At 37.9% G+C, this 13,375-nt stretch overlaps 1 protein-coding gene across 1 annotated transcript in view; it reads right to left on the reverse strand.

The window, feature by feature from the left end:
• The window catches only part of dnah11 (dynein axonemal heavy chain 11), a 195,066-nt gene that overhangs the window by 43,284 nt on the left and 138,407 nt on the right, over positions 1-13,375 (reverse strand). Inside the window, exons 62-65 of the mRNA XM_062958230.1 lie at positions 10,488-10,622; positions 5,482-5,655; positions 5,057-5,292; positions 3,684-3,806 (exon numbers count right to left, since the gene is read on the reverse strand). Of these exons, the coding sequence (XP_062814300.1) occupies positions 3,684-3,806; positions 5,057-5,292; positions 5,482-5,655; positions 10,488-10,622 (668 nt within the window). The remainder of the gene's footprint in view (positions 1-3,683; positions 3,807-5,056; positions 5,293-5,481; positions 5,656-10,487; positions 10,623-13,375) is intronic.

Raw genomic sequence — 13,375 nt, forward strand, 5'->3', positions numbered from 1 at the left:
GGTCCACAAGAACTAAAATATGGCCTAACCGTTTTTACTTCAGATAATAACACAGCCAAAAAAAAAAAAAAACCCCAACCAAAAAACCCCCACCATTTTTCTTGGCATCTTCATTTTTAGGTCTGTTCCTGGGGTTATTTGGGGTGCTGATTCAGAAAATTACATTGGATAGATCACAACAGCTCTAGATTGTTAAATATGGTTTTCTGTGGGTGAGTAGATTGCGACTACTGGATGACGTATGTTCTGTATCAGAAAATAGAGCTGACATGGTCTATTCAATGCAATTTTCTGAATCAGCATCCAAAATAACCAAACTGAATCTAAAGTTGACCAAAAACTGATTCATAACCCTTTTGGTATTCATGTTGGAGAGCGGTCCCTGGTCAAAATGGTCCCTGGTCAAAAAAAAGATTGGGAACCACTGCCTTAGAGCTACTGCTAGTTTAGTATGCAGTTATTTATTAATTATTTCAAGCCAGTAAAAAGGGTACTCAAACACTCTAAACTGATATTTTAGTATCTTCCTTAGTGTACCATGTTTTTCAGCTCAGGAATAATATCAATAAAAAGGGAGTCAGGATATAATTCTATGAAGTTGCTTCACGGATCAGTAGGTTTTCTAATATGCAAAAGCTAGTAAATTTGCTTTAAAGGGAGCACGAGTTGATAAATCTTTCCAACAACACTTTCTGTCGATTAATATTGTAAGATATATTTTACTTAAAATTAGGATTGTCTGAAGCTCGGTAGATCTAATTATTTGTAATTACCCAGTTGTTGTCAGTATGTGGTCATTTTGTGACAGCAATAGCTACGGTGTGGGTCAGGTTCAACTGTATATCTTTTCAAACACAGAATTAATGTACTATTGATAAAACCATTACTAGAACCAAATTAAAGTCTGAGCTGATGTATTGGTCCACAGGGTGCTGTCAAACATGAAAGGAGCAATTAGTATTCATTACTTCATACTCTACAACATTCCAATTATTAATGAACTTCAACTGTTGGTCTGTACCATATTTGTCATGAGCATCTTTCTAGTCTTTCTTTATTAGAAGCCGGGGTGGGGGGAGGCAAAAAGGCTGAAACAATTACCAAAATAAATTTTAAATAGCAGCAAATTGTGTTAGGCATAATTTTCAGCTGAAGGCTACAGCTTATGTCCAGCAACACCTGAACAACTAGTCAATGAACTATGGAAATACTTTGTCATACATAAGCAACAATTTTGTTTATGCTATTCTATAGGGAGAGTCAAATTTGTCTGTCAAACCAAATGATGAGGCACCTTAATGATTAACATATGAAGACTATGCTATTTGAAGTCTTAGCCATCTCTAGCTGATAGCATTACGACAACCATGCAGTACAGGGTATCAAACTACACCACACACACTAGGAAATGTTTCAGCCTTTCTCTTTCTATCATGCTCTCAAATCGTATAATCTGTTGGCACAACATCATGTATTATTTGCAGTTGATGAAATAGTTTAGAGCAAGGAGAATTGGATGAGAGGGGCCATAGACAAAACCAGCCAAGTTCTCCCACCGCTTTAGGTGGAAAGAAAAACACCATTAAAGTTGCCAGATTTCAGACTAGCAATAGGGGACAACCAAAATTCATGACATAGAAGTCTGACCATTTGGAAGTAGCTGTTAACGAATTTGTGTTCTATCTAAATAACAAAAGAAAGAACAGATTTCCATTAATTTAACCACAACTTTTTCTGTAAACATACTATAAAGGTAAAGGTAAAGATTCCCCCTTGACATTAAGTCTAGTTGAGTCAGACTCTGGGGTGGTGGTGCTCATTTCCATGTCTAAGCCAAACAGTCAGCGCTGTCCATAGATGCCTCCTAGGTCACGTGGCCAGCATGACTGCATGCCAACGAAGTGGTACCTATTGATCTACTCATATTTGTATGTTTTCGAACTGCTAGGTTGACAGAAGCTGGGGCTAACAGCGGGAGCTAACCCCGTCCCACGGATTCCAACTGCTGACCTCCCAGTCAGCAAGTTCTACAGCTTAGCAGTTTAACCCACTGTGCCACCGTGGCCCCAAAAATATACTATACACAATCATAAACACAATACACACATTTTGATCTTTATGAATAGCTCACACCCCAAAATATGGGACCATTTGGCATCTTGTTTGTAAAAGCGAAAGTGTTCCAGGCCTCAAAAAGAGAACATCCCTTGTAATAAAAGGCACCTGGAAACTCTATAACTCCTTTCCATCTGTTGCTAAGGAAGCTGTTCAGGGCCTGAATCAGTGCCTGGCAGCTGTAATGATCTGGATGAGGAAGAACACATTGAAATTGAATCCAGACAAGACAGAGGTACTCCTGTTCAGTCAGAAGGCCGAACAGGGTATAGGGTTACAGCCTGTGCTGGATGTGAAGTCAGACTCTTGTTACATCCTGAATAGATTACTGCAACACACTCTACGTGGGGTTGCCTTCGAAGACTGTTTGGAAGCTTCAAGCAGTTCAATGGGCAGCAGCCAGATTTCTCACTGGAGCAATGTACAGGGAGCATACACCTCCCGTTACGTCAGCTTCACTGGCTGCCAGTCTGCTACCGAGTACAATTCAAAGTTCTGGCTTTAGCCTATAAAGCTCTAAATGGTTCTGGCCCAGCTTACTGAACATATCTCCCTCTATCGCGGAGATTAAGCTCTTCTGGGGAAGCCTTGTTCTTGGTCTCACCTCCCTCGCAGGTGCGGTTGGTGGGGACGAGAGACAGGGCCTTCTCAGAGGTGCCCCCTCGGTTGTGAAATTCCCTTCTCAGTGAAATTAGATCAGTTCCCTTCTCCTTGTCATGGTTCGCAAAGGCACTGTGCTGTATGTGTTAACTGGAAAATGAAGCGCATGAAGCTGATTGGCTGAGGCTGCAAAGACCTCTGGATTGATTTGATACTGTTTCTGTTCTGCTGCTGCAGAACCAGTTTGGATAAGTTTTTCAGTGCTGACTGAGTACCGCTGGTGTAGAGAGAAGTACTCAGAGAGAAGTCTTGCTATTTTGAGGCCTGTTTGCTGCTGAGAAAAGAAGGAGAAGAAACAGGACTGTATTCTCTGAAGCAGATTTGTGGATTGAGAAAGGACTATTTATGACTGTAGACTTCTGTAAGTAATCAGAGGGATCATTGTAAATACTACTATTTTTGATCTCTTGGAATCAGTAAAGTTCCTGTATTTTTCTTCGGAAAACCTGAGTGGCATGTTATTGTTCTATAGGTGACTCTGGATTGTGGGCAGACGTAAGAGCTTCCATTTATCATCAATCCGCTACACTCCTGACCTACAGAAAGAAACTGAAAATGTGGATGTGGGACCAAGCTTTTGGATATTCTATCAGTGCAATATGTGAATGTGGAATGCTGCAATAATATTGGATTATGTGATTTTAATAATTTTAATGTTGAAATGTTTTTAAGCGGTTGTTTTAATGTGCATGTTTTATTTTCTGGATATGTGTTGTATGCCATCAAATTGTGCCTTTATGTGTGTTGCTCTGAGTTCTCTTCGGGGTGAGAAGGGCGGTATATAAACATGACAAATAAAATAAAGAAAATAATGATTATGATGCTGAAAATAATAATTATTATAACAAAGAGGTAATAACATACAAATAAATATTCCATGGCCTTTATATCTGCTAGAGAGTACTTACTTTCCCCTTTTAACTGTGTTTCTCCCGAGCAGAGGATCAAGCACTGGATCTACAGTTTCACCCAGATTTTCAATCAGGACAATATCTCCAGAAGCCAAAGCTCTTTCAATAGTTTGTAAGAAGCTTCATGGGGAACACAAAACAGGGTTAGAAAAAGATGGTAGGGAAAGAGTACAATCATCACTCTGTATCCATGGGTTATGTAGCTATGGGTTCAAGAATCCACAGCTTGAAAATGTTTTTTTTAAAAAAAAAATCCAAAAAACAGTCCTTGATTTTGACATTTTATATAAGGAGCACCATTTTACTGTGCAACTGCATATAATGGAATTTGAGCATCTACAGATTTTTGTATCAATGGAGGGTAAGCACAAATATTGTGTTTAAAGTGGCACTGGATTAGGCTTAAACTAAAAATCTCAGTTTGTTTTCTGGAAGCAGAACAGACTCTAATCTTCTTCCTAGCATATTTTTCCTACCAAAGAAGCTCCAATATAACCCATAAAGAATCTATGCAAGGGATATGGGCAAATATGCCCCTATTTTCCTCACTTTTCTTTTGAAGATACCCATCTTTCCTCTAATAATAAAAATAAAAATAATAATTATTTTATTTTATTTCTTATGCGCCTCTCCTTGTGGCTTGAGGCGGGTTACAACATAGCTAAAAACGCATAATCATTATATACAATATATATATTAAAATGTATTTCTACAAAATACATATATATTAAAATACACAGAAAAATGATTAAAATACAGTGGACACACGGCATGAGTTTAATACTCATGGAGACAAAATTGGAGCAGCCAGACCAACTGTTTTTGTTTTGACCTAGATTTCAGAAAGCTTAAATAATTACATGCTTGATTTTAGGAAGGGTTCCTATAGCAAAAACACAGAGCTACTTAATAGTACTTCAAAACCACAATCAGAGAGTATTTGTGGATGCCTATTTTAAAATTTAATATATGAACATGATGCACATTAAAACTATTAGGATGACTCTGTTGTGTCAAATTTGATAGCCATGTAATAAAAAATAAATGAGATGAGATGTATTCTAAGAAGAACAAATGCAGTCAGCTTTCCATATCCACAAATTCTGCATCTACAGTTTCAATCATCTACAGCTTGAAAATATTATTTTAAATACAAAAAGCAAATCTTGATTTTACCATTTTATTAAAGCCACACCATTGTATTGTGCCATTGTGTATAATGGGATTCCTGGAACCAAATGCCAGAGATATCAAGGACCCACTGTATTTGGGATTGTATAGGTTGAACACCATTTCAGGAAAACAGGAAATGTTTCATGTTCTCATTTATGCATACGGTCAATCTGAACACTTTTTCAACAAACACGTACCCCTTCTGTCCTAGTTGTAGAATTTTAAGGTCTGTTCCATATTTATTTTTTATCCATTTTTTCCCTTGTAGCTGAGGATCTATAAGAAGTGGCCAGCGCTCACAGTTTGTAAGAATGGCAGCATTTTCTATTGACATTCTATCACTTGGTAGTCCTTCATTATTCCATGAAGCAATCATGGCATCATCCGTCAACATGGCAACCAGATCTAAGTCTTCACTGATTGGAATGGGATTCTTTGAAACAAAACAGAAGTACAGGACAGTCAGCAATGTCACATTTTATTATCACTCAGTAAATACGTATTTGATACACATTAATAATCTATTTCCAAACTCTGAAATAGATGATTAATGATTTGGCATAGGGTTAAAAAGAAATCCTATGCCAAATCAAAGAATTGAAATTGTTGTAAAAATGCTTACTTTTTGTGATTTCAGGAATGGAAGCCACAAAGATTCAACTAACTCATGACGATATACTTTGGTGAAGGATCCAATGTACGAAACAAAAGCTGCTGTTAACAAAACGTCACCGCACACTGTTACTTCTTGTGCTTCAAAGGATTTTATGGACTGAGTCCAGCGAACATTTTCAGACTGAAAGATAAAATTATAAAGTAGTACGGGGATTACCAGAAGTGTATAGCTTCTAAATTAAAGTAGAATGGGAACAAAAACTTATTTCTAATAAAAAATTTCCCCAATTTCTAAATGGACAGGGATGACTGCCTAAATTTTCCCAAGCTCTTATGCAGCTTTGGAGGTGTAAGGAGTTGGCTCCAATATTGGCAATCAGGGCTATTAGGATCTGGCTTTAGAGACTAAAGCTGCTTCTTGGCTTGTCATTGCCTTTGGGATACCAATCCCTTATGGTGCTTTTGGCATATGAAAGGCTGGCTCCAGAGAAGCAATTGGACTGTCTGCAAAAATTCAGTCATTCCAACAGTGACAGCAGTAAAAAACATTTATAACAGTAATGTAGGGTTAAATAGCTGTGCCATTTTCAATGCAAAATATTACAGTAGAGTCTCACTTATCCAACACTCCCTTATCCAATGTTCTGGATTATCTAACACATTTTTGTAGTCAATGTTTTCAATACATCATGATATTTTGGTGCTAAATTCGTAAATACAGTAATTACTATGTAGCATTACTGCCTATTGAACTACTTTTTCTGTCAAATTTGTTGTATAACATGATGTTTTGGTGCTTAATTTGTAAAATCATAACCTAATTTGGTGTTTAATAGGCTTTTCCTTAATCTCTCCTTATTATCCAACATATTCGCTTATCCAACGTTCTGCCGACCCGTTTATGTTGGATAAGTGAGACTCTACTAAAAAAGCTTTATATAATTACATTGCCATTATGGTATGGAGGTCAGAATTCTCAACCAAGATCGAAGATATCCAAGTATAGTACAAAAGAAACCCTCTTTTGAGCAAATCAAGGAAACCCTGTGAAAGGTTTAGGATTGTTTTAAGTCAGAAATGCTTTGAAGGCAGATAACAAGTAGAAAAGCTTATTTTAACCTAAACTTCCCCATAAGTTATTGTGGGGTAATTCATGCAGTCATGCCGGCCACATGACCTTGGAGAAGTCTACAGACACATGACTTTGGAGACGTCTGCGGACAATGGCAGCTCTTCAGCTTAGAAATGGAGATGAGCACCAACCCCCAGAGTTGGACATAATTAGACTTAATGTCAGGGAAATCCTTTACCTTTACCTATTTTGAAGACAAACAGGAACTGGAGAGAGTGGGCAATATACCTTGAGTTCCTTGGAGGAAAGGCAAGAAATAAGAGTAATAATAAAAATAGTTTGGGTCAGAAAATTTTTAAACTTTCTATGTATCCCTCTATGCCTCAGCTTGCAGCATGCATAAAACGACCGGGACTTGACAGGGAGAGTTGATCTTGTATGCTGCATAGCCACACCTATCACTATGTCTTATTTTCGGGGTATGACTTATATTGCGCAAATGCTTAGAAATCCTGCTTTGACTTATTTTATGGATATGTCTTGTTTTTGGGGAAACAGGGTAAGTAGCTCAATGAGTTAACCCAGTAGAAGATAAAAGCATGAAAATAAAAATACTCAAGTTTTCCTGATTTTGCAAGGGACGTATTATGAAAAGAACTGTACTTTTCTAAGTGGAAAGATACGTGTACCTCAGATATCCCCTACTTAGTAGGTTTAAAAGTAGGAAGAACAGCAAACCATAATAGAGAAGTACAGTAGAGTCTCGCTTATCCAACGTAAACGGGCCAGCAGAATGTTGGATAAGCGAATATGTTGGATAATAAGGAGAGATTAAGGAAAAGCCTATTAAACATCAAATTAGATTATGATTTTACAAATTAAGCACCAAAGCATCATGTTATACAACAAATTTGACAGAAAAGGTAGTTCAATACACAATAATGCTATGTAGTAATTACTGTATTTACGAATTTAGCACCAAAATATCACGATGTATTGACAACATTGACTACAAAAATGTGTTGGATAATCCAGAACGTTGGATAAGCGGGTGTTGGATAAGTGAGACTCTACTGTATGTCATTTAATGGAGTACTTTTTGCAGAACATAACATGTTTTTTCTTAAACTATTAGCTAAATTGAAACCAAACAACAAACCCATTAACTCACAGGAAGGAGTTTTGATTTATCCATTCTCTTTGCTTGTTGTCACTGGCTGGTAAGCCATAAACAATAAAGTGCACCCACCTCATTCTGCAAACTAGCTTTGAAATTTGAAGATTTACTAAACACAGAATGATTGTCTATTTAAATCTTCAGTAATTTTACTGTACCATTTCAGCATCATAAATCACAAGTGACATTGGCTAACAAGGGTTTAAGAGTTGGAACATGCACTGTAATAAATTTCCAGACAGTTAAAAATCACTATAATTTTATTCTAATGCATTATAGATTGCCTGTAATATCATCCTGGCCGGGGTGACCCATTTCTAATTTTGAACAGCTGTTCAGCTCGGGAGTTAGTTAATGATTAAATATAAATTGCCTGATTTATTAGTCTGAATGGCTGAACTTCCAGGTCAATGCTATATAGACAAAATCATCAGTCTTGATGCTTTTCAGAAGTTAACTGTCTTCTGTTCAAGTCAAAAAGATTTTATTCCCTGAGGAAAAGAGCTGACATTCTCAATTAATTGTTATATATATTTTTCTTCTCTTTGTTTACATCAGTACTTTTAGAGCAGGGAGTCACTGTTCTTTAAAAGTTTTCTTATCATCCAGTAGATAAGCAAGGCAATTGCAGGACCCAAAGAACTATGGAATCTTTTTTTTATCTGGCTGGAACCACACATAGCAACAGACTACTACTAAGCAATGTACAGTAACAATCTTCATTCTTTTTTCAGAGCTGGTCTGGACTAAATGACTAGCAAAGAGTATGACACTTCAAGCCTAATTTTTGGTAGTCCCATTGGTTTCCAGGACTTTAAAATCCAGACAAGTCTGGTTTAATTTCTAAGGATACACACACACACACACACACACAGACAACCTTCCATAGGGGAAAATGTAATTACTTTTCCAGGCAACTTTCCTAAAATACAAAGGCAAAATGAAGTACGACATTTTAAATACCTTTTCAAAAGACAATAAACATTCAGTTAGATATAAAGATTGCATATCCATCTTTCACCAGTATTGTATCTTTGTATGTAGCATTATTATTCATTCATGGAGAATCAATATTTCAGAAGTGACCCTCATTGGCTGCGGTCGAGGCAGGTACATAGACCATACATCATACACAATCCCAAATCACTTTTGAAATTGATTGTATGTTATTCTCTGTAAGTATATGCACACGCAGAGACAGATACACACACACTAGAAAAGAGTTGACTAGACACCACTGGTTTCAGTGGGTTAGTGTTTAAAACAGATAGTGTATGTCTAGATTGTTTATTAAATAATTCCCGACTAAATGATTTTATTTAATGGTGTATTTCAACAATTACATGGAAATTGACCACTAAATAATTATCTGCTTTGTCATGAAGATGTTTTTCTACAGATCAAAGAATAAGAGCACTGAATTCTATATAGAGGTGGTTTAAGAAACACACACTGAGATACACATTCTGTCCTTATTAGAAGATTAATGGTTTTTATGAACCGGAGGCAGAAACAATGCAACTACTGTAGTCCACTTATCCAAAGGTTAAGTGGATTGTGGGTGGATACATAATGACTTAGTCCTGACCTGAGCATTATTCAGTCTCAATGCTCATTAACTAAAGTCTGACCATGCTGTCAGAAAGAATTCGCTGCTATGTGCTATGTATCTACTGACTTGGTTACAGGGACCTTTCTCTGGGGACATCCAACCCATCCCCAAATGTATAGCATATGATGTAAAATCAACAGCATAATGTCTAGGGCTGGATTACCAATTAGGCTAAATAAGCAATCCAAGGAGGTTTTTACAACACTGCCCCCATCCTACAAGGTAATTATTCTGGAGTTTCTCAGTCTAGGGAACATGGACACATTGTGCTCTTTGCAGGAATGAAGAATTAATTATCTGGCTTTTTTATTTACACAGTACAAAGGAAAAGCAAATTTATTTGCCGGAAAACATAATTTGTCTGATAGGTGCAATGTAAAAGAACATCCCCTGGAGAACATGAAAATATACTGCTTAAGCATCTCTGGTACTGCACTGAAATTTTGCACATGGAGACTTGAACAAAACGCCAATTCATTTTCCTCCAATATATCTAATCCTAGCATTTCCACAACAATAGTCAATATAAGTCCTATAATAGTCCATGGCAGTTCCATGACTTTTCAGCTTTTATTCTCTTTTAATTAGAGAAATAAAACTATATTTTGCCAGATTGCCTAGTAAATAGTAAGCCTGCTTCTGACTCTTAGTGTTCTAATAATGAATATTGGAGAAAAGGCTAGAAAAATGGACTGGCTGGCACATCCTATTCATGGATAAGATAACTCAGTTGTTGATGATCAGAAATCAAGTTAGCCACAAGAATTTCTGGTTTGTCAGAACACTTTCTTTAATTTTACTAAGACACTAAATAAACTCCTTTATGTTCTCTATAAATATACTATGACTTAAAAATATTAGATTAATTCAATATTGGTCTGTAATCCTTGCATTGCTCTCCAGATGTTGGACTGCTATTTCCAGCAATCTTCATCATTGACTATAATGGCCAGACCTATTGGGAATTGCTGTCCAACAACTTATGAAGGGCAGTGTGATTCCCTGATTTAAAGCCATTTTTTTTGCCTATTTTGGTGGCTTAGAAATGAAATTAAATGAAAATATTTAAATGCAATTGTAAGGCTTCTCAAATACAAACTAACTGTTTCACTCAACTATCTTGGAAACAGTATTAACAAAACATCTACTTACCTCTAGTCCTTTAACAAGCCTGTTCGCCAACTCAATGGTCTTACTGGTTTTGCCAACATCCTCTTGACACCTAACTTTTTCCGCTGTTGCTTTCTCAAAGGATGCTGTGAGTCTGGACAGGTTGACATCTAATTCCTGCAGACAAAAAAAGTTTTAACTGTACTTACTTCACTCTGTTATTCATTCCACAGTAGCATTTTGACAGGTGTAATTATCTAAATGTTCACCAATGTTGCATGCCCCAAGTGCTATGAAAACCTCTGCATTATATACCTTGATAGAGATTGGAAGGTAAAGGTAAAGGTTTTCCCCTGACATTAAGTCTAGTCGTGTCTGACTCTGGGGGTTGGTGCTCATCTCCATTTCTAAGCCAAAGAGCCGGGATTGTCCGTAGACACCTCCAAGTTCATGTGGCCAGCATGAGTGCATGGAGCGCCATTACCTTCCCGTCGGAGTGGTACCTATTGATTTACTCACTTTTGCATGTTTTTGAACTGCTAGGTTGGCAGAAGCTGGGGCTAACAGCGGGAGCTCACCCCACTCCCCGATTCAAACTGCCAACCTTTCAGTCAGCAAGTTCAGCAGCTCAGCAGTTTAACCTGCTGCACCACTGGGGGCTCCAAGGCTACTTTTAAGAGATCTATAATTGAACAGTGGTAGGATGAGGTTTTCAGATGGAAAAGGAAAGTGACTTATCGGATAGAGACCACACATAGAGAGAGATCCATAATCAAAGCTATTAACTGCATGAAATTCTTCAAAGCCCATACTCATGCTTAGCTTTCAGCATGTCAACACAACCTCAAGTATCTGCCATGCGTCACTATTTCATAACAGCTAGACTTGTTAAAATATAGATAAAAGCTAATATCACAGCCTTCATGGGGAGAAGTGAAACATTTGCAATGCCTAGTTAAGTAGATGTATAAGTGTAACTTGAATTCTTCTGGGTAATGGGCTGGCTGTTCCAATTTTGTTTATGGAAGCATTTACGGTAATGATTATAAGGATCGCCCATTCTGCATGGCAAAGTGCTACCAGCTCCTCTGAGAGCTTTTAAATTGAGATCTAAGTAATATGGAACATTTACTGTGATCCTATCATGTTTAATGAAGCATGAACAAGTCTTGAATGTGTGAGTAGTAACAAGAAGAGTAGCAGTAGTACCACTTTTTTCTTTCCCAATTGAAGGAGGAATTATGTGAAAGGCTACTGTTCTGTCACGCGCTGGGCCTGTGACTGATTGTCTATTATATAGGACGTACGTTTTACGCCCAGTGGGAAGCCAGAGTGCCTAAAGAAAGGTTGTTGAGGAATTTTCCTGAAAAGATGGCCTTGAAGTCTTTAAAGAAATAACAAAGTCTTTATTGACGAACAAATAATAAATCTTCAAGGAGTCTTGTCCCCACGGGACAGGCGATTGGCTTTGAATAACTATGAAAACCCTCTTATAACCTCTCCCAGGCTATCTGTTATCTGGGCCTAGCTGGTCTGGGACCCACTGCCAACTCCCAAGTGCGTCTGGTTGTCGAGTGGACCTACCAGCAAAGGCTTGCAGATGTTTCTGTGCTGTTGTTCTGTATCCTCGGATGGACAATATCCCTGGTGTTCTTTAACCCTGGTGCTCTTTATCCCTGGTGTTCTTTAACCCTGGTGCTCTTTAATCCTGGTGTTCTTTAACCCTGGTGTTCTTGAAATATGAAGCTTTTTGCGGGACGAGCCGGTCTACGTCCTATAGATGAGCTTCCTAAGTAAGACTAACTTAAAAATGGCTCCTTCCCTCCCAGAGCCCTGAACAAGGGGCGGAACCAAACTTAATGGTGATTGACAGGTGGCCTGTCCTATGATTGCAAACATTTGCAACAAGAAAATAAAGTTGAAGTTTCTGGTACAGCTGTACCACCACAGCTACTAAACTTTCTTTTTGTGAGAGTTAGTAGGTGGACAAATACAGTTTTTTCAAAAAGAAACATACTCTATTCCTAAAAAAATGAATCCAATTCAACAGTCCTTTTGATAGTTTGTTGTTTTGGCCTCTTGGTATTAAAATTTATGACCCCTTCCCACTTGAAAAATACTGCTCACTTATTTTGTTGCTTGTCTGCAACTTCAAAGACGGGGAGGTGTGTCCCATGTTAGACAAACTATATTCTTATGCTGATGGGCAATGTTGTATACAATTTTTGACCACCTGATGGTCAATTTGACTCATTAGAATAGATAATAATGCTAGGCACAGGAAAAGAGAAAGACTGCACTACAGATGGATTTACCCAATAAAGAAAGCTATGGCTCTGGGCTTGCAATACTTGAGCAGGGCAGTTGATGACTAAGGTCATCAGAGATCTTTCATTCAATCAAAGAGCATTCTGAACTTCAACAATGATAGAATTTAACCAAATTTGGCACACAGAACTCCCGTGACCAACAGAAAATACTGGAAGGGTTTGGTGGGCATTGACCTTAAGTTTTGGAGTCGTAATTCACCTACATCCACAGAGCACTGTGGACTCAAACAATGATGAATCTGGACCAAACTTGGCACGAATACTCAATATGGCCAAATCTGAACACTGACAATTGGGAGTTGTAGTTGCTGGGATTTATAGTTTACCGACAACCAAAGAGCATTGAAAGTGATTTAGGGGAGAGGTAGTTTACCTACCTCTGGAACGCACTGTGAATTAATATGTGTTTTCTGATGGTCTTTGGCAACCCCTCTAACGCCCCCTCGTGACCCCCCCAGGGGTCCCGACCCCCAGGTTGAGAAATGCTGGAACAGTGTATTTACATGGGATCCACTAGAAACAATGAAATTACCTCATCTACAGAAACACACACACAAACACATGCATTGCATACTGCATCCGAAAAAGTTCTCTGGAGGG

The sequence above is a fragment of the Anolis carolinensis genome, chromosome 6, assembly GCF_035594765.1.
Source record: "Anolis carolinensis isolate JA03-04 chromosome 6, rAnoCar3.1.pri, whole genome shotgun sequence".
Taxonomy (NCBI): domain Eukaryota; kingdom Metazoa; phylum Chordata; class Lepidosauria; order Squamata; family Dactyloidae; genus Anolis; species Anolis carolinensis.